Here is a 23,191-nt window from a genome sequence, read left to right as displayed (position 1 = left end):
ATATATAATGTCCTCCTATGTTTCAGGAATAATAAGAGTATTAAGTAATGCTTTAAATGGAATCTTACCAGACTTGTCAGCAGACGTCATATTGTCAATAGATATATATATATATATATAATGTCCTCCTATGTTTCAGGAATAGTAAGAGTATTAAGTAATGCTTTAAACGGAATCTTACCAGACTTGTCAGCAGACGTTCCATCGTCAATAGATATATATATATATATAATGTCCTCCTATGTTTCAGGAATAATAAGAGTATTAAGTAATGCTTTAAATGGGATCTTACCAGACTTGTCAGCAGACGTTCCATTGTCAATAGATATATATATATATATATAATGTCCTCCTATGTTTCAGGAATAATAAGAGTATTAAGTAATGCTTTAAATGGAATCTTACCAGACTGGTCAGCAGACGTCCCATTGTCAATAGATATATATATATATATATAATGTCCTCCTATGTTTCAGGAATAATAAGAGTATTAAGTAATGCTTTAAATGGAATCTTACCAGACTGGTCAGCAGACGTCCCATTGTCAATAGATATATATATATATATATAATGTCCTCCTATGTTTCAGGAATAATAAGAGTATTAAGTAATGCTTTAAATGGAATCTTACCAGACTTGTCAGCAGACGTTCCATCGTCCATAGATATATATATATATATAATGTCCTTCTATGTTTCAGGAATAATAAGAGTATTAAGTAATGCTTTAAATGGAATCTTACCAGACTTGTCAGCAGACGTCATATTGTCAATAGATATATATATATATATATAATGTCCTTCTATGTTTTAGGAATAATAAGAGTATTAAGTAATGCTTTAAACGGAATCTTACCAGACTTGTCAGCAGACGTCATATTGTCCATAGATATATATATATATATATATATAAAGTCCTCCTATGTTTCAGGAATAATAAGAGTATTAAGTAATGCTTTAAACGGAATCTTACCAGACTTGTCAGCAGACGTTCCATCGTCAATAGATATATATATATATATATATAATGTCCTTCTATGTTTCAGGAATAATAAGAGTATTAAGTAATGCTTTAAATGGAATCTTACCAGACTTGTCAGCAGACGTTCCATCGTCCATAGATATATATATATATATATATAATGTCCTTCTATGTTTCAGGAATAATAAGAGTATTAAGTAATGCTTTAAATGGAATCTTACCAGACTTGTCAGCAGACGTCATATTGTCAATAGATATATATATATATATAATGTCCTCCTTTGTTTCAGGAATAGTAAGAGTATTAAGTAATGCTTTAAATGGAATCTTACCAGACTTGTCAGCAGACGTCATATTGTCAATAGATATATATATATATATAATGTCCTCCTTTGTTTCAGGAATAGTAAGAGTATTAAGTAATGCTTTAAATGGAATCTTACCAGACTTGTCAGCAGACGTTCCATCGTCCATAGATATATATATATATATAATGTCCTCCTATGTTTCAGGAATAATAAGAGTATTAAGTAATGCTTTAAATGGAATCTTACCAGACTTGTCAGCAGACGTTCCATCGTCCATAGATATATATATATATATATAATGTCCTTCTATGTTTCAGGAATAGTAAGAGTATTAAGTAATGCTTTAAATGGAATCTTACCAGACTTGTCAGCAGACGTTCCATCGTCCATAGATATATATATACATATATATAATGTCCTCCTATGTTTCAGGAATAATAAGAGTATTAAGTAATGCTTTAAATGGAATCTTACCAGACTGGTCAGCAGACGTCCCATCGTCCATAGATATATATATATATATATATAATGTCCTTCTATGTTTCAGGAATAATAAGAGTATTAAGTAATGCTTTAAATGGGATCTTACCAGACTTGTCAGCAGACGTTCCATCGTCAATAGATATATATATATATATAATGTCCTCCTATGTTTCAGGAATAGTAAGAGTATTAAGTAATGCTTTAAATGGGATCTTACCAGACTTGTCAGCAGACGTCCCATTGTCAATAGATATATATATATATATATAATGTCCTCCTATGTTTCAGGAATAATAAGAGTATTAAGTAATGCTTTAAATGGGATCTTACCAGACTTGTCAGCAGACGTTCCATCGTCAATAGATATATATATATATATAATGTCCTCCTATGTTTCAGGAATAATAAGAGTATTAAGTAATGCTTTAAATGGGATCTTACCAGACTTGTCAGCAGACGTCCCATTGTCAATAGATATATATATATATATATAATGTCCTCCTATGTTTCAGGAATAATAAGAGTATTAAGTAATGCTTTAAATGGGATCTTACCAGACTTGTCAGCAGACGTTCCATCGTCCATAGATATATATATATATATATATATAATGTCCTCCTATGTTTCAGGAATAGTAAGAGTATTAAGTAATGCTTTAAATGGGATCTTACCAGACTTGTCAGCAGACGTTCCATCGTCAATAGATATATATATATATATAATGTCCTCCTATGTTTCAGGAATAATAAGAGTATTAAGTAATGCTTTAAATGGGATCTTACCAGACTTGTCAGCAGACGTTCCATCGTCCATAGATATATATATATATATATATATAATGTCCTCCTATGTTTCAGGAATAGTAAGAGTATTAAGTAATGCTTTAAATGGAATCTTACCAGACTTGTCAGCAGACGTCCCATTGTCAATAGATATATATATATATATATAATGTCCTCCTATGTTTCAGGAATAATAAGAGTATTAAGTAATGCTTTAAATGGAATCTTACCAGACTGGTCAGCAGACGTCCCATTGTCAATAGATATATATATATATATATAATATCCTCCTATGTTTCAGGAATAATAAGAGTATTAAGTAATGCTTTAAATGGGATCTTACCAGACTTGTCAGCAGACGTCCCATTGTCAATAGATATATATATATATATATAATGTCCTCCTATGTTTCAGGAATAATAAGAGTATTAAGTAATGCTTTAAATGGGATCTTACCAGACTTGTCAGCAGACGTCATATTGTCCATAGATATATATATATATATAATGTCCTTCTATGTTTCAGGAATAATAAGAGTATTAAGTAATGCTTTAAACGGAATCTTACCAGACTTGTCAGCAGACGTTCCATCGTCCATAGATATATATATATATATATAATGTCCTTCTATGTTTCAGGAATAATAAGAGTATTAAGTAATGCTTTAAATGGGATCTTACCAGACTTGTCAGCAGACGTTCCATCGTCCATAGATATATATATATATATAATGTCCTCCTATGTTTCAGGAATAATAAGAGTATTAAGTAATGCTTTAAATGGAATCTTACCAGACTGGTCAGCAGACGTTCCATCGTCCATAGATATATATATATATATATAATGTCCTTCTATGTTTCAGGAATAATAAGAGTATTAAGTAATGCTTTAAATGGAATCTTACCAGACTTGTCAGCAGACGTTCCATCGTCCATAGATATATATATATATATATATAATGTCCTTCTATGTTTCAGGAATAATAAGAGTATTAAGTAATGCTTTAAATGGGATCTTACCAGACTTGTCAGCAGACGTTCCATCGTCCATAGATATATATATATATATATAATGTCCTTCTATGTTTCAGGAATAGTAAGAGTATTAAGTAATGCTTTAAATGGAATCTTACCAGACTTGTCAGCAGACGTTCCATCGTCCATAGATATATATATATATATATATAATGTCCTCCTATGTTTCAGGAATAGTAAGAGTATTAAGTAATGCTTTAAATGGAATCTTACCAGACTTGTCAGCAGACGTCCCATCGTCAATAGATATATATATATATATAATGTCCTCCTATGTTTCAGGAATAGTAAGAGTATTAAGTAATGCTTTAAATGGAATCTTACCAGACTTGTCAGCAGACGTTCCATCGTCCATAGATATATATATATATATATATAATGTCCTCCTATGTTTCAGGAATAGTAAGAGTATTAAGTAATGCTTTAAATGGAATCTTACCAGACTTGTCAGCAGACGTCCCATCGTCAATAGATATATATATATATATAATGTCCTCCTATGTTTCAGGAATAGTAAGAGTATTAAGTAATGCTTTAAATGGAATCTTACCAGACTTGTCAGCAGACGTTCCATCGTCCATAGATATATATACTCTACAACATGATCTCTCCTTTAAACAACAGTTTGCTAAAAACGAAACTAATGGGACAGATCTGGTTGACATGACAACAATGGAGAGAGCCTACATAGCAACACAAATAGCTCTGAAAAAACAACTTAAATTAGAGGATAAAAGTCATGATGTAAGTTGTAAGGTTATTGGTTTCAATGACAACTGTCACTATTATGTTTGATTAGCAATACAAATATTTGTATAAGAAAAACCTTTGATCTTTTTATTAAAGTAAGATATAACTGCCAAATAGATAACAAATTAGGAAATAACTGTAATGTACTTTAAGCTTGGCCTTCGTAAAACGTAAATTTTACTGTCGCATATTGAGTTTACCTAGCTATGCGGAACAGAGATAGGTAAACAGATATTTGCGACAGTAAAATCAAGTTTTACAAAGGCCAAGCTTAAAATACAATACAGTTATCTCCATATTATAAAAAATGTCATTTAATAAATATTTTGGCTAAAATATTTTAGAAATTGCATACCCCAAACAAATTGGAGTTTAAAATGATGACTTTCTTAGTAATGGGCTGGTAGAACGTGGAATCTAACCCCTCAAAATATTTGTCAATGTCCAATGAAAACTATTGTTACAAAAAAATTGCAGTAAAATAATATATTTAGCCATAAAAAAATTATTTTAATTGAAAATAATGCTTGATAGATTGGGTGTGTTCAAATCACTTTTCTGGAGTAAAGTTTTTTTAGGAAGGCTCAAACTCAAATTAAATTAAAATATATTTTTACCTAGACATGTTAGGAGCTGTTTGATCAATCAATGATTACTTTGTAATTATTTGCTTATGTTTCAAAAACTGAAGAAAAAAAATATTTGTAGATACAAAATGAGACCCTGGGAATATTCCAATCTTTAACATCACTGGGGACTATATTAGAAATGGTATTTGTAGGTAAAAAGTGAGACCCCAGGAATATTCCAATCTTTAACATCTCTGGGGACTATATTAGAAATGGTATTTGTAGGTAAAAAGTGAGACCCTAGGAATATTCCAATCTTTAACATCTCTGGGGACTATATTAGAAATGGTATTTGTAGGTAAAAAGTGAGACCCCAGGAATATTCCAATCTTTAACATCTCTGGGGACTATATTAGAAATGGTATTTGTAGGTAAAAAGTGAGACCCCAGGAATATTCCAATCTTTAACATCTCTGGGGACTATATTAGAAATGGTATTTGTACGTAAAAAGTGAGACCCCAGGAATATTCCAATATTTAATATCACTGGGGACTATATTAGAAATGGTATTTGTAGGTAAAAAGTGAGACCCCAGGAATATTCCAATCTTTAACATCACTGGGGACTACTAGAATATAAGAAATGTTTTTTGTAGGTACAAAATGAGACCCCAGGAATATTCCAATCTTTAACATCTCTGGGGACTATATTAGAAATGGTATTTGTAGGTAAAAAGTGAGACCCCAGGAATATTCCAATCTTTAACATCTCTGGGGACTATATTAGAAATGGTATTTGTAGGTAAAAAGTGAGACCCCAGGAATATTCCAATCTTTAACATCTCTGGGGACTATATTAGAAATGGTATTTGTATGTATAAAGTGAGACCCCAGGAATATTCCAATCTTTAACATCACTGGGGACTATATTAGAAATGGTATTTGTAGGTTAAAAGTGAGACCCCAGGAATATTTCAATCTTTAACATCACTGGGGACTACTAGTATATAAGAAATGTTTTTTGTAGGTACAAAATGAGACCCCAGGAATATTCCAATCTTTAACATCACTGGGGACTATATAAAAAATGGTATTTGTAGGTAAAAAGTGGGACCCCAGGAATATTCCAATCTTTAACATCACTGGGGACTACTAGTATATAAGAAATGTTTTTGTAGGTACAAAATGAGACCCCAGGAATATTCCAATCCTTGGCATCCCTAGGGACTATATTAGAAGTGTTATTTGTAGGTACAAAATGAGACCCAGGAATATTCCAATCACTGTCATCCCTAGGGTCTATATTAGAAATGTTATTTTGTAGGTACAAAATGAGACCCCAGGAATATTCCAATCTTTAACATCTCTGGGGACTATGTTAGAAATGGTATTTGTAGGTAAAAAGTGAGACCCCAGGAATATTCCAATCTTTAACATCTCTGGGGACTATATTAGAAATGTTATTTTGTAGGTACAAAATGAGACCCCAGGAATATTCCAATCTTTAACGTCCCTAGGGACTATATTAGAAATGTTATTTTGTAGGTACAAAATGAGACCCCAGGAATATTCCAATCCTTGACATCCCTGGGGACTATATTAGAAATGTTATTTTGTAGGTACAAAATGAGACCCCAGGAATATTCCAATCTTTAACATCCCTAGGGACTATATTAGAAATGTTATTTTGTAGGTACAAAATGAGACCCTAGGAATATTCCAATCCTTGGCATCACTAGGGACTATATTAGAAATGTTATTTTGTAGGTACAAAATGAGACCCCAGGAATATTCCAATCCTTGGCGTCACTAGGGACTATATTAGAAATGTTATTTTGTAGGTACAAAATGAGACCCCAGGAATATTCCAATCCTTGGCATCCCTAGGGACTATATTAGAAATGTTATTTTGTAGGTACAAAATGAGACCCCAGGAATATTCCAAACTTTAACATCCCTAGGGACTATATTAGAAATGTTATTTTGTAGGTACAAAATGAGACCCCAGGAATATTCCAATCTTTAATGTCCCTAGGGACTATATTAGAAATGTTGAATCACAGGAAACAGTTACCAGTCTATGTGAAGAAAGAAGGAATTAGTACCAGTATGGATAACAAGACTATTCCAGATATACTGAAGGATGGGATTTCTCAGGACTCAGTCAACCTAGAATTCACTACATCTAGTGTAGATATTACTGAGGAACAGAAAGTTCAGGTTTGTTCAAATACACTATTGTCAAGATTTGATTTTATAATCCTCTCAAACAAAGTTTGACAATATGATAATCTGTCTAAATTAAGGCTTGAGTTCCTTTTACAATTTAATCCAAATGTTGATTTACAATTATAGATGATTGTGTGTCAAATCTCAAGCCGGAAAGATTGGTTTCTTAGTAAAATATAAAACTAACTTTTATGTTCACAAAAGAAAAATGACAGAAATGAAGGCAAAAAAAAGCAGAAATATCATACTATTCATAAAGTTATTCTTTCAATATTGTTGTGCACTGCATAGTTTATCATCAATACATTTGCTGTTCAAAAGTCATTAATTGACTGAAAGTTGTCTCCCATTTTTAATTCTTGTGTCTTTTTTTCATTTAGGAAATTGAATATTTTTAGAGGAAAAACTGATAAACATCAGCAGGTTGACACTTACTTATATTGCCAACATTTTACTTTTAAATTGTGTCTTGTAATAGTTTAAAAACAATACTTTTTCGAAGGATAATCATTAATGATGAGTTTATTTGTTTACATGTCACACTATTATAGTAACATTAGTAGTCTGTTAAATGTATAAAAACAGTAGAAGTGTTCCATGAGATACTGGTAGTATATTTTCCCCTCCTTTATTGAACTGGTGAAAATGTTAAATAAGATAACATCTATTACAGATCACAGTATTTGAGAACAATCCATTTTCCTGGGATAAAACAGAGTCTAAATTTATTTCTTCTAAGACCGTCTCTGTGTCAATAGGCAATGGTGAAAACATGGTCGTACCTTCTAAAATCAAGTTCCAAAATTCTGTTGTGTCATCTAATAGTCTGACTGTCCAGATAGCCATCCCCTCTGATGGAGATTTTAGTCAGGAGATCATGTATAAGATGTATTGGAGGAACGCTGAGGACAGTATCATAGTGGGTATAGATAATGCAGAAAGTTCTCTCCAACATATTGTTTATATACAGAAAGATGTTCCTCCTTCAGAGACGGTTTATGATTTAAAGAAGACGGTGGACTCTGGACATTGGACATCTACTGAATCATTTAGTGTGGTAATTAGTGGAGGATTATACAATGAGGCAGCTCTAATTTATATCGGGATATTTATAACATCAGGTTTGTCACTTAATGAAGGGAGGTTCAGTATCAGATAATTCATGGAAATTTGGAGGTGGATTGATAATTTTTAGAGTTAGTGGTGAACCTGGGCATAGGTTTAGGACTGATGTATGGCTTTACAACAGTCAAAGTTTGGACTTATATCTATATATAGCTTAACAAAATGTTACTGTTTTGAAAATCTTTCAATGAAATGCAAATTGATAAGACAGTGATATATTATGTTTTCTCTAACTCTATGGAAATTTATCCCTTTCCGAACCCATTGTATAAAAAAATTTAATCAACTGTGTGGTTGCTGGTGATCTCAAAAGATCATTGGATGATTTTGAGGGTCAATAGATATAGGAAGATGTGGTGTGAGTGCCAATGAGACAACTCTCCATCCAAATAACAATTTAAAAATTAAACCATTATAGGTTAAAGTACGGCCTTCAACAAGGAGCCTTGGCTCACACCGAACAACAAGCTATAAAGGGCCCCAAAATTACTAGTGTAAAACCATTCAAACGGGAAAACCAACGGTCTAATCTATATAAACAAAACGAGAAATGAGAAACACGTATATATTACATAAACAAACGACAACTACTGTACATCAGATTCCTGACTTAGGACAGGTGCAAACATTTGCAGCGGGATTAAACGTTTTAATGGGCCCAAACCTTCTCCCTTTTTATGAAACAAGACCTTTTTAGCTAACTGAAAGTCAAAATACGATAACAGGTGTTAATGAAATTGACAACTTCGTGCAATGTGAAAGGCACTCGAAGCGGATTTTCGGTTAACAAAAAAAGAAAATGTCTTTTTAATCATTAGAGAAACAGATTCTTACATAGTTACTCGTGGATTATCAGATTTATCCAATCTCGATAGTTAAATTATAAATTTTAAAGTCCTCGCCGAGGCGGCTCGGACTTTAAAATTGATAATTTAACTATCTCGATTGGATAAATCCGATAATCCACTGGTATCAATGTAAGAATCTATATTTATATCATAGATTGTAGATCATGTATGGTGTTAAATATCAATTTCTACACTATTGTGATTTTTCATGGTGGTCAGTTTTTATTGGTGGAGAAAGCTGGAGTGCCTGGAGAAAACTACTTTCGTAGGAAAACTGACAATCCTAGTCAATTAAGGTTGGAGTTAAGTGCACCTGCCCCATGCATGATTCGAACTCACAACCTCAGTGATGACTGGCGAGTGATACAATTGTTAGACTACTTATACCACTGTGCCACCAAAGCCCCATCTGATGTAAAAACATGAATCTGACATACAAAATAGAAAACCGTGATATTTCATATTGTTCCTTAACTTGTATATTTTTAAAAATAATGATTAAATACACCACAACACAAGTCATTTGATTAAGGTTTTCCCCTTTCATTCTATTTTTAGACAATAATTCTACTGCAACATCCAGAAAGAGAAGGGCAGCCCTGGTGCAAAATACTACTGTTATAGAATATTCTGTCTTGGCTACTACTACAGGGTGTCGTGTGTGGGATGAAGTGGCACAGCAATGGGAGAAAACATCTTGTCAGGTAGGTAGAGATAACTTATAACAGGGTGTCGTGTGTGGGACGATGTGGCACAGCAATGGGAGAAAACATCTTGTTAGGTAGGTAGAGATAATTTATAACAGGGTGTCGTGTGTGGGATGATGTGGCACAGCAATGGGAGAAAACATCTTGTCAGGTAGGTAGAGATAACTTATAACAGGGTGTCGTGTGTGGGATGAAGTGGCACAGCAATGGGAGAAAACATCTTGTCAGGTAGGTAGAGATTACTTATAACAGGGTGTCGGGTGTGGGATGATGTGGCACAGCAATGGGAGAAAACATCTTGTCAGGTAGGTAGAGATTATTTATAACAGGGTGTCGTGTGTGGGATGAAGTGGCACAACAATGGGAGAAAACATCTTGTCAGGTAGGTAGAGATAACTTATAACAGGGTGTCGTGTGTGGGACTATGTGGCACAGCAATGGGAGAAAACATCTTGTCAGGTAGGTAGAGATTATTTATAACAGGGTGTCGTGTGTGGGATGAAGTGGCACAACAATGGGAGAAAACATCTTGTCAGGTAGGTAGAGATAACTTATAACAGGGTGTCGTGTGTGGGAGGATGTGGCACAGCAATGGGAGAAAACATCTTGTCAGGTAGGAAGAGATTATTTATAACAGGGTGTCGTGTGTGGGACGATGTGGCACAGCAATGGGAGAAAACATCTTGTCAGGTAGATAGAGATAACTTATAACAGGGTGTCGTTGTGTGGGACTATGTGGCACAGCAATGGGAGAAAACATCTTGTCAGGTAGGTAGAGATAACTTATAACAGGGTGTCGTGTGTGGGACAATGTGGCACAGCAATGGGAGAAAACATCTTGTCAGGTAGGTAGATATAACTTATAACAGGGTGTCGTGTGTGGGACGATGTGGCACAGCAATGGGAGAAAACATCTTGTCAGGTAGGTAGAGATAACTTATAACAGGGTGTTGTGTGTGGGATGAAGTGGCACAACAATGGGATAAAACATCTTGTCAGGTAGGTAGAGATAACTTATAACAGGGTGTCGTGTGTGGGATGATGTGGCACAGCAATGGGAGAAAACATCTTGTCAGGTAGGTAGAGATAACTTATAACAGGGTGTCGTGTGTGGGATGAAGTGGCACAACAATGGGAGAAAACATCTTGTCAGGTAGGTAGAGATAACTTATAACAGAGTGTCGTGTGTGGGACAATGTTGCACAACAATGGGAGAAAACATCTTGTCAGGTAGGTAGAGATAACTTATAACAGGGTGTCGTGTGTGGGACAATGTTGCACAACAATGGGAGAAAACATCTTGTCAGGTAGGTAGAGATAACTTATAACAGGGTGTCGTGTGTGGGACAATGTTGCACAACAATGGGAGAAAACATCTTGTCAGGTAGGTAGAGATAACTTATAACAGGGTGTCGTGTGTGGGACAATGTGGCACAGCAATGGGAGAAAACATCTTGTCAGGTAGGTAGAGATAACTTATAACAGGGTGTCGTGTGTGGGACAATGTTGCACAACAATGGGAGAAAACATCTTGTCAGGTAGGTAGAGATAACTTATAACAGGGTGTCGTTTGTGGGACTATGTGGCACAGCAATGGGAGAAAACATCTTGTCAGGTAGGTAGAGATAAGACAAATATAAAAGAACACCCTGTTAAGTAAGTTGGATACAGATCAACCATTTTATAAAGAAAGAGAAAATCAACTAATTGGGTTTGAAAAAAATCTATATATACACATAGAAAAAAGTATTACACCACCAAAAAGAAAAGCAAATTTATAAAACATCCCTTATTGCTTTGTGATATTATTTATTGAAATAGAACTGATTTATCATTATTTAAATCTCAACGGAGTTTAATAAAAAAAAAAGGTGGACTCGATAAGTTATAATTCACAGGTGCAGGTACTGTACCCGAAAACAATAAAACAGGTGTTTCTATCCCCACTGATTTCAACACTTTAAATTACCAAGTTTGTAAAGTTACATGATTAAAACAATGGGTCCTCCTCAGCCCTCAACTGCATTAAGATGGCAAATTATTGGCCTGCAAGCAGCAGGTATTTTGTTTCGACAAATTGAAAGTAATGTTGGTCATCACCATTCCACAATTAGTCGTATAGTGAATAAAAAACAAGCAACAAATGATGTTAAAGACCTAGCAAGATCAGGCAGACCCCCTTTAACATCAGATACGGAAAATGGGGATGTGTTTCACATGACTGTAAGTTAGCTCTTTAAACCTGACTGGCCAAAAATATCAAAGAGAAATTCTTCCCGCACGTGTGGTGCCTCACTTTGATAATCATCCTCTGAATTCAAGACCAGTTTTTATGGATGATAATGCTAGATCACATCAGTCCCGTGCTGTTATCGATTATCTGCGTGGAGAAGCAATAACAACTGTTCCTTAGCCTGCTTGTAGCCCAGGCCTCACGGTCATAAAACTTTCCAGCATGATTTTTGTACTCAGACTCGAAAATCAACCAATCAAATTGCTGGATTTCATGTTTCGACATGATTTTTGTGCTCCTAGCACTGAGCAAAGTTTTATGCCTTCATGGCCAGATCTTAACCCTATCAAGCATGTATGGGACATTATTGGACGAAAAACTGCGCGAAAGGACACCCCAGTTCAGACACTTGATGAATTAAACAATGCACTTTACCAGGAATGGTTGCAGTTACCCCAAGAACTAAGTCGTCGATTTGCAGCAGGCATGAGAAGACATTTAGAGGCAGTTATTCGTGGGAATGGATGTTACACCAAGTACTGATTTTTTGTCCTATAAAGTTCAACATGATGTAAACTATCGCTTTAATATTTATTTTGAAATGTCTGACATTGTTATATTCAATTACAGTAAAAGTTGTAAAATGCCTTTTTATGTACAAAAATGACTTCATTTGTAATCAAAATTGCTGTTATTAAAAAAAATTCATACATTTTTTTATTTCGTTTTAATGCCAAAGTTATCATTAACAATAAACCAATATCATTATACAAATGTTTAATAATATTCTATCGGAAAAAAGAAGTTAATTTTCCGAGGTTTGAAAAATCAAGGTGTTGCAATACTTTTTTCCATGTGTATACAAAACGTTGATTAAAAAAAAAGATGAATAGGTAAGTATTCCTTTTGAACATCTATTAAATATTTACTCCCACAGAAGAAAATTAAAAGATAAAATTATGGATTCTGAAATATCCTTCATATTGGGATTTCATATAGTATGCTTGCATGATTATATTTCAAGTTTTAACTAAATGGAATTTGTGAATACAATATATTATATTTTATTCTGTTTGTAATTTCAGCCCTCACTGGAGTCAACAGTAAATGAGACTGTCTGTTTATGTAGTAATCCACCAGGGAATAACTTTGCCACAACGTTCTACGTGCCACCAAACACCATTGACTTTGGTTCCGTGTTCTCTAAGTTTGACATCAGTAACTCAGCTGTATTGTTCACTGTAATCAGTATCATAGTCCTGTTTCTTCTTATATCTATCTGGGCTGTCAGACAGGACAAAAGAGATCCAGAAAAGGTACAGTACTCAAGGGTTTAACTATACTTTCATAAAAAACGATTTCAAAAGGAAATAAATGTTAGTAACATAGTGCTGTTCCTATTCCTGATTAACTGTAGGCATGAGTGATTAAAGGAGATTGGTTTTTCTAAAAATGGGAGATCTGACCTAACTGTCTAGAGACTGTGGTCTTTAAATTGAAAATTAACAAATGCATACAATAATTTCTGAATTCATAGTACCTAATGTGATATGACAAGTAAAAGAAATATGAAAAATCTGCTTGTTAATTAACAATAGCCCTTCAGGAGCTCATCAAGTACACAGTATTACATAATTTTGCATTTTCATTGTTTCTCTTGTAGTGGGCCATTTCCTATTTAGTTGACAATGCTCCCACAGATGAATATCTATATATGGTAACGGTATACACAGGACTGAATAGAAATGCAGGGACTAAATCTAATGTCAGATTTGTGATTTCTGGGGAGAAAAAAACAACAGAGGTCAAATATCTAGATGATGGACAAAATAAGGTAATTTGTAGGATATAATTGGGTTATACCAAGTTATGGACAAAATAAGGTAATATGTAGGATATAATAGGGTTATACCAAGTTATGGACAAAATAAGGTAATTTGTAGGATATAATAGGGTTATACCAAGTTATGGACAAAATAAGGTAATTTGTAGGATATAATTGGGTTATACCCAGTTATGGACAAAATAAGGTAATTTGTAGGATATAATAGGGTTATACCAAGTTATGGACAAAATAAGGTAATTTGTAAGATATAATAGGGTTATACCAAGTTATGGACAAAATAAGGTAATATGTAGGATATAATAGGGTTATACCAAGTTATGGACAAAATAAGGTAATATGTAAGATATAATAGGGTTATACCAAGTTATATGGACAAAATAAGGTAATTTGTAGGATATAATTGGGTTATACCAAGTTATGGACAAAATAAGGTAATTTGTAGGATATAATAGGGTTATACCAAGTTATGGACAAAATAAGGTAATTTGTAAGATATAATAGGGTTATACCAAGTTATGGACAAAATAAGGTAATTTGTAGGATATAATAGGGTTATACCAAGTTATGGACAAAATAAGGTAATTTGTAGGATATAATAGGGTTATACCAAGTTATGGACAAAATAAGGTAATATGTAGGATATAATAGGGTTATACCAAGTTATGGACAAAATAAGGTAATATGTAAGATATAATAGGGTTATACCAAGTTATATGGACAAAATAAGGTAATTTGTAGGATATAATAGGGTTAATACCAAAAAAGTAAGCATTTTCTTGTTTTCGCACAGTAACTTTAGTAAAAGTAAATAGAAATCTATAAAATTTAGACACAAGGTTTATAATTACAAAAGGAAGGTTGGGATTGATTTTGGAAGATTTTGGATCTAACAGTTTAGGAATTGGGGGCCAAAAAAGGGTCCAAATAAGCATTTTTCTTGGTTTTCACACCATAACTTTAGTATAAGTAAATAGAAATCTATGAAATTTACATACAAGGTTTATGACCATAAAAGGAAGGTTGGTAATGATTTTGGGAGTTTTGGTCCTAACAGTTTAGGAATAAGGGGCCCAAAGGGTCCAAAATTAAACATTGTTTGATTTCATCAAAAATTGAATAATTGGGGTTCTTTGATATGCCGAATCTAACTGTTTATGTAGATTCTTAATTGTTGGTCCCGTTTTCAAATTGGTCTACATTAAGGTCCAAAGGGTCCAAAATTAAACTTAGTTTGATTTTGACCAAAATTGAATCCTTAGGGTTCTTTGAAATGCTGAATCTAAAAATGTACTTAGATTTTTGATTATTTGCCCAGTTTTCAAGTTGGTCCAAATCCGGGTCCAAAATCAAACTTTGTTTGATTTCATCAAAAATTGAATAAATGGGGTTCTTTGATATGCCAAATCTAACTGTGTATGTAGATTCTTAATTTTTGGTCCTGTTTTCAAATTGGTCTACATTAAAGTCCAACAGGTCCAAAATTAAACTACGTTTGATTTTAACAAAAATTAAATTATTGGGGTTCTTTGATATGCTGAATCCAAACATGTACTTAGATTTTTGATTATAGGCCCAGTTTTCATGTTGGTCCAGGATCTAAAATTATTATATTAAGTATTGTGCAATAGCAGGAAATTTTCCATTACACAGTATTGGGCAATAGCAAGAAATCTTCAATTGTTCAATAGCAAGTCTTTTCAATTGCACAGTATTGCGCAATAGCAAGAAATATCTAATTGCACAATATTGTGCAATTGCAAATTTTTTTTTTAACTAGAGTTATCTTTCTTTGTCCAGAATAGTAAGCAAGAAATATTTAATTGCACAATATTGTGCAATAGCAAGAATTTTTTTAATTGGAGTTATCTTTCTTTGTCCAGAATCAACTCAAATCTTTGTTATATACAATATACAATGTATATTCACTTTTTACTACCAACTGATAAATTAAAACAATCTTTACCATTCAGTGATAACAAGCACTTTTTTTACATCTTAATATTTTATGATGTATTTAAATGAGTAGTTATTGTTGCAAACTCCATTAGAAATTTGAATTGAGATCAGTTTTGGAATAAGGGAAAGGGGGATGTGAAAAAAAATTGGGTTGGGGTTTGGGGGGGGTCAATATTTCTCATTTGAAATTTCATAAATAAAAAGAAAATTTCTTCAAACATTTTTTTGAGAGGATTATTATTCAACAGCATAGTGAATTGCTCAAAGAGAAAACAAAAATTTTAAGTTCATTAGAACACATTCATTCTGTGTCAGAAACCTATGCTGTGTCAACTATTTAATCACAATCCAAATTTAGAGCTGGATTCAGCTTGAATGTTGTGTCCATACTTGCCCAAACTGTTCAGGGTTCAACCTCTGCGGTCGTATAAAGCTGTGCCCTGCGGAGCATCTGGTTTGTAGGATATAATAGGGTTAATACCCAGTTATGGACAAAATAAGGTAATTTGTAGGATATAATAGGGTTATACCAAGTTATGGACAAAATAAGGTAATTTGTAAGATATAATAGGGTTAATACCCAGTCATGGACAAAATAAGGTAATTTGTAGGATATAATAGGGTTATACCCAGTTATGGAAAAAATAAGGTAATTTGTAGGATATAATAGGGTTAAACACTGCATTAGAATGGACCAGAGAAAGCCCCTTTAGATTATTTTAATTTTTGAACTTTTCATTCCAAAGGAACAGAACTCTAACTGTAATTTTCACAAATAGCACACTTACTCAAGTATTCCTGGATTGTTTTCCTCCAAACTTTACTTTAAACTTTGTTTTTATGAAAAGAAGCTACTGTGGAATCATTAACCATTGGATACCCATTTCCTTAATTTCATGGGTAGAGGAACACAAATTTTAATGTTCAACAAATTACAGTTTTCTGAAGAAATGTATGCAGACTTATAAAACAACGAACTCAAATATCCGCGAAAATGTTAGTTTTCCTGAATCCGCTAAAATTGGTACCCACAAAAATAAATAGTTCCACAGTACTTAAAATAATTTTCAGGTTTTTTGCCCTCCAGTTAATGGAATTTGCCTTGATTGATTCGATGGAATTTGTAAACAAAAGATGAAATGCCTTTGAAATACCTCACTTAATTCTTGCAACAATTTCAATCTGCACTATAAGTTGTACCATGTGCTGTTGATTATCTTGTATTGTTAGGTTAACTTCCTCTCCATGGAGTTTACATCACATATCTTACTCAAATTTGAGTGTTGAGTATTTGAAAGTCAACATATATTTACAGGGATTTGGGATAGGCAGTACTAGGAGATTTGTAATGAGTGTTGCCCAACAAATACACAATCCTGCATTCTTACAAATATGGCATGATAATTCTGGTAAAGGTGGTGCTGCGTCATGGTACCTTAATAAAGTCCTGCTAGAAGATGTACAGACAGAGGAAAGGTAATGATAAAACAGAAGACGTTATTAGATTATTTTATAGGAATATATTGGTGTACAAATTCACTCACAAACAAATAAAGTGACTTGGTCCAGTTTATACACTAATAAATTCCTTTGAAAAGATGTGTAATCCTTATAATTCTTTTTAAATGGGAGACAACTCATGACCTCTATCACATGTGAATTGCATATTTTTGTCACTGAATTGAAATTGCAAAATGTAATTCCATCAACATCATCTATTGAAGAATAAACAACATCAGGAGCCAAAACCGGACGCCTTCTAGTCAAATTATTCCCGTATATGCAAATCATAAAAGAATAATTGTTGTCCTGACAACAGTAAAAATTAAAGTGTGGTGTTGTGAGATAAGTTTTTGGATATTCCAAATGTGGTTTGTCTCCCTTTTTTTAAAAGAAATTGTAACAAGACTTACCCATAGGCCTTGTCTGTTTCAATGTAAGTTTGTGATTAGGCCATATATGGTTCAAAATTCCTAATGCACCTTAGATTGAGCAACTTAAAAGCTGTGCGTAAAGTGATTTTGGACATGTTTCTAATTTTAACAAGTGTCTAAGCTTAACCATCTGTGTTGATTTGGAAAGTAGAGGACCATAGAATAAATATGTCAAAACTAGGGAGTTGTTAAATGTATTCAAAGTATTGAATTTTCAAAGAACTTATTGTGTGAAAAAAGTTTTTTTTTACCACAAATGGATTTTTGCGATATGCTAATTTATGGAAAAATGAATGTCACTTCATACCCTGAAAATTTAACCACATTTGTGAAAATGTCGCAGCTTAGAAAGGAGCCATCATTTATATCCAAGTTAACCATATGGACTGTGCTACAGAAGAAAACGTCACCATTACCTGGAAATATATTGTGCATATTGACCCATATGCATAACATGTGTTGATAGTAAATTGAAATAAAATGCTGACCCTGAGTTTGAATAAACAGACATATATGTGAAGAGACTATGATTATATGATTATTTCATTGTAGATACCTGTTCCTGTGTAACGAGTGGCTGTCATTGGACCATGACGATGGTAAAATACAGAGTATCATCCCTGTGGTGGATACAAAAGAGACAAAACAGTTTTCTTTTCTTTTCAACGAGCAGACAAGGGAAAATACAACTGACAGCCATCTTTGGTTGTCAGTTGGACTTCGCCCAGAACCAAGTAATTTCTCTCGACTACAAAGATTAGCTTGCTGTCTGACACTTCTGTTCCTTACCATGATATCTAATGCTATGTTTTATGGTCAGGGTACAAAGTCCAGCCAGGTGTCATTAGGACCTCTCAACTTCAGTTTAGCAGGGATTTATATATCCTTCATCAGTTTGTTTTTAACAATTCCAGTGATGTTGATGATAACATATTTATTCAGAAAATCTTGTCACTTGAGGAAAGACACAGCCATATCAGACATGGAGAGATTGACAATAGTTAATGGTGGACATGAACGTACATTACCATGGGGATGTCAGATCATAGCCTGGGCTTTAGTTGTATCTGCTGTAGTCCTATCTGGATTCTTTGTTATATTGTATAGTATGGAATGGGGCAAGACTAAGTCAGAAGAGTGGCTTCTGTGTTTTTTCCTCTCATTCTTTGAATCTATGTTTGTGATGGATCCATTAAAGGTAGGTACTCATTGAATCTCAGATGTAAATTTATTTTAAAAATAAATGATTTTTTGTGGATTTTTTATTTTAGGTTTTGTCATTTATTTTAGGTTTTGTCAAAGTTTGCATATATACAAGCCTACACAATTTGCACTTGGTTCACCTTTAACCTTGAAATCTACAAAAAAATGGTATCCCATTAATAACAAGGAATCTACAGTTACTAGTTGGGTCCTTCATGAAAGTGTTATTCTATCTTGGAAGGTAGGATAAACCTACATCAGTCATCATTATGATGTTATCAAACCCTATGAATAACATAGATTGTAATGTTTTAACCTTGCATGGTGGTTATTAAATAATAATTTTTTGAATGATGACTTCAACTGGTCTGTGAGAATCATTATGAAAATTAGGAGATGTGGTTTACTGATACAACTATTAAAATGAGAGCAAATGGCTTAGATTTAAACAACTGGAGGTCTTCATACTGAGTCAGCAATGAGCAAACCCATACTGTATAGTTATAAGTAAAAAAGGCCACAGCATGAAAAACATACCCGGTAATCATTACGATTATGTTGTTAAATCTGATTTAAAGTCTCATCCTTATAATACTATAATATGATCTCCAGAATTGAATGTTAATCCTTCTGTGATAACTTATATAAAAACTATTTCCCCTAATTTCAGATAATTGTGATAGCTACAGTTTTTGCCTACATCTCCAGAAGAGCAAAACCAGAGAAGAATGTTGTATACAACAAGGAATTATTATTAGAAGAAATCAAGAAAAAAGCAACTTCACCTGTGTCTTATTGTATTGGTATGGAAAAGTACATTAAAATAAAAGCATGTAGTAAAAAAAATTCCAATAAACATTCTATAATAGTGTTCCTTTTCAAATGTAATTATAGATTATCCTTGATCATCTCAATGAGATTGATTTTCTCGCTTGAATCCATACGGCAAAAGCAAGTAAAGCAATCAAGTTGAGATGACCAACGATAATATGTTTATCACTATTTTACCTATGACGATGTTGTCATTTTCATGTCAATTTCATTAGCAACACCATGTGCGTCCTTATTTTCTAGTGATAATTTTGGATCTCCAGCAAATAGCATGATATAAAAAATTATCACAAAAAAAGATCAAAGGAAAAATGCACAAAATAGCAATAATTGTACATTTATATGAAATTTCAAGAATTATTTCTAACAAATGAATTGAAAAAATATGTGGGTGTACTTTAATGAGATGTGAAGCCCAAAACCAGACACTAATTCTTAAAACTGGTGTGTCTTTTTGTTTACACATTTATGAAAATAAGGAGTTGTGATATGATTGCCAATGAGACAACTATCCATCAAAGTTCAAATGAACTGCATGTTAGAATTTATAGGCAACCATACAGCCTTCGACAATGAGAAAAAATACCACATGGACAGATATAAATGGCCAGACATGAAAAAAAAGCTACTGGATGTATAATGCTGTATACTGTTCACTTCATGTCCTGCAAGTTAGTTTTGTCATCATCACAGCTAACAAGGCTCAGGGTTGATAACAGGTTTAATTGGCTTGATTAAAGATCTTGGCATTTTTAGCCTTTGTGTACAACACTTTCAATGTTACAATGAGAATTTTGTGTTTTTTTAACTATCAGAATTTTTGCTTTGAACTTTTTTTTTAAAGTTACGATTAATCTTCATTTGCATATTTCTGTGGGTATTGTCTTATTGATTCAAAAATTTCAACCTTTATTTGTAGATACATTTAGGAAAGAGTCTTCTCCATTGAATCCAGAGATTGTTTCCAAACTAAAGGTACAGCGAAAGGCAGTATTAAAGGCTGAGCACATCTTTACAGAGTTAATACTGTATGCTGTATTTCTTACTGTGTTTTACCTGATCAGCTTCAGTAACCGTGATGTACAATGGTATTACTCAAAACAACATATTGAACAACAATTAGTTGTCAGTAACAAGGACATTACATCATGGGATACAATCAGATTTGAAAATGTAAGATTTCTCAATGGGTGTGTAAATAAAATATCTGCAAAGCATGACTGATTGTAAACATATAAAATGTCTTTAAATATAAAAAAGAAGATGTGGTATGATTGCCAATGAGAAAACTATCCACAAAAGACCAAAATGACACAAACATTAAAAACTATAGGTCACTGTACGGCCTTCAACAGTCAAAGACAGTCGATTTACTAGATATTATTATTTACTACAAATTTAACCTAACATCTGGTTTACAGTTTCTTTTATTATTTTGCCTGACCTGAAAACATTATAAAAATGTCATGACATCTTTTAACATCTCTTCCAAACATATTTCTAGTTGTGTTTAAACATGATGAAAAGGTTGTAAAGAAAATTATGTATGATTTGTTTTTCATTTTAATCTTATTGGATAAAACAAAATGTTAGTTGAAAGTTATGCGATACCTTTGACTCAGATGATCATGAGTATATATATTATAATCCAATAGTTGCAAAAAGTAAAATCACAAAAATACTGAACTTAGAGGAAAATCAGTTCGGAAAGTCCATAATCACATGGCAAAATCAAATAACAAAATACAATGCTGTCCTCTGTTTTTGATTGTGAGTCCATTTTGTGACGCTGATCAAAGGCTTATCATATAATTTGTGCTAATGATAAGCAATACAATGACTATACCACCAGTAGAGCAGGATCTTCTTACCCTCAGAACACCTGAGATTATCCAAAGATTTTGATGGATTCATGCTGCTCAGTCTTTTGTTTTCTTTGTGTTTTTTGTTGACTTGTTCATCAGTTTATAATATTTGTTGTCTCATTTTCATATACTTTACATCTCTATGATTTATCTAAAGTCAAGATTTTATGATTAAAGATAAAATCAACTGCAGATTTTCACAGCTGGCTGAGTGATACACTGGTGCCCTTTGTGTTTCCAAAACAATCTTACTACGCACACAACCTGACAGCCTACTACAGACAATACCTACAGGACCAGGTCAACTTTAGATTAGGACCAATCAGATTACGGCAAGTCAGAGCTGTGGAAAGTAAGTTGTTTATAGAATTTATAAAGCCAATTATTAAGCAAAGATTATATATAAAGCACTTGTTAGGATAAATATTCCCGAGTTACAGAAAATGGCATGACACTCCATCTTGACAAATATAGTGGAAATAGTTATCAAACTTTTGACTATGAACAACACTGGAAACACACAATTGGAGCCTCTTGGTAATTAAAATTATTATTGAAAAGTTATTATGCATCTGCTTCAGTAGAATTGGTACTTTAAATGTTATTTATGCCTTATAATTGGTACTATAAATGTTATTTCTCTTATTCTTCCTCAATTTATCCCTTTCTGCACCCATTGTATAAAAAAATTTAATCAATGGTGGTTCATTTGATCTCAGTACTTCATTGGTTAAAATCCAATTTTGATGTCAAATTTTCTTGTTCTCCTCTGAAATTCCTATTGTGACGACATGACAAAGGCTACCATGCCTGATGACGTCACATAGAAAGAACACTACTTTTGCAGATCATTCGAAAAGAAGGAACAGCTTGCCTACATAATATTAGAAAATCAATAGAGAAACAGATTCCACCACCAAATCTTGTGTAATACCATATTTATTCACTCTCGACAGTTAAATATTAAATATTTAAAACACTTGGACAAGCCTCGCGTTTTAAATTTGAAAATTTTACTGTCTCGAGTGGATAAATATCGTATTACACTCGATGCAGTGGTAGAATCTATATTTCTATCCATTTTGTTCAGTAAAATTATTTATATCCATTTGATTCAGTAAAATTGTAACAATAAATGTTATTCATGCATTTGCTGCAGTAAAATTGTAACAATAAATGTTATTCATGCATTTGCTGCAGTAAAATTGTAACAATAAATGTTATTCATGCATTTGCTGCAGTAAAATTGTAACAATAAATGTTATTCATGCATTTGCTGTAGTAAAATTGTAACAATAAATGTTATTCATGCATTTGCTGCAGTAAAATTGATACAACAAATGTTATTCATGCATTTGCTGCAGTAAAATTGTAACAATAAATGTTATTCATGCATTTGCTGCAGTAAAATTGTAACAATAAATTTTATTCATGCATTTGCTGCAGTAAAATTGTAACAATAAATGTTATTCATGCATTTGCTGCAGTAAAATTGGTACATTTAATA

At 33.0% G+C, this 23,191-nt stretch overlaps 1 protein-coding gene across 1 annotated transcript in view; it reads left to right on the top strand.

The window, feature by feature from the left end:
• The window catches only part of LOC134726738 (uncharacterized), a 107,368-nt gene that overhangs the window by 79,146 nt on the left and 5,031 nt on the right, over positions 1 to 23,191 (top strand). Inside the window, exons 16-26 of the mRNA XM_063591156.1 lie at positions 4,097 to 4,332; positions 6,897 to 7,127; positions 7,810 to 8,257; positions 9,668 to 9,813; positions 13,135 to 13,365; positions 13,713 to 13,883; positions 17,167 to 17,327; positions 18,338 to 18,983; positions 19,659 to 19,791; positions 20,739 to 20,992; positions 21,862 to 22,036. Of these exons, the coding sequence (XP_063447226.1) occupies positions 4,097 to 4,332; positions 6,897 to 7,127; positions 7,810 to 8,257; positions 9,668 to 9,813; positions 13,135 to 13,365; positions 13,713 to 13,883; positions 17,167 to 17,327; positions 18,338 to 18,983; positions 19,659 to 19,791; positions 20,739 to 20,992; positions 21,862 to 22,036 (2,832 nt within the window). The remainder of the gene's footprint in view (positions 1 to 4,096; positions 4,333 to 6,896; positions 7,128 to 7,809; positions 8,258 to 9,667; positions 9,814 to 13,134; positions 13,366 to 13,712; positions 13,884 to 17,166; positions 17,328 to 18,337; positions 18,984 to 19,658; positions 19,792 to 20,738; positions 20,993 to 21,861; positions 22,037 to 23,191) is intronic.

Source organism: Mytilus trossulus, chromosome 7 (genome assembly GCF_036588685.1).
Source record: "Mytilus trossulus isolate FHL-02 chromosome 7, PNRI_Mtr1.1.1.hap1, whole genome shotgun sequence".
Classification (NCBI taxonomy): domain Eukaryota; kingdom Metazoa; phylum Mollusca; class Bivalvia; order Mytilida; family Mytilidae; genus Mytilus; species Mytilus trossulus.
Note: the sequence above shows the minus strand (reverse complement) of the source record. Positions and strands in the feature narration are given on the sequence as shown.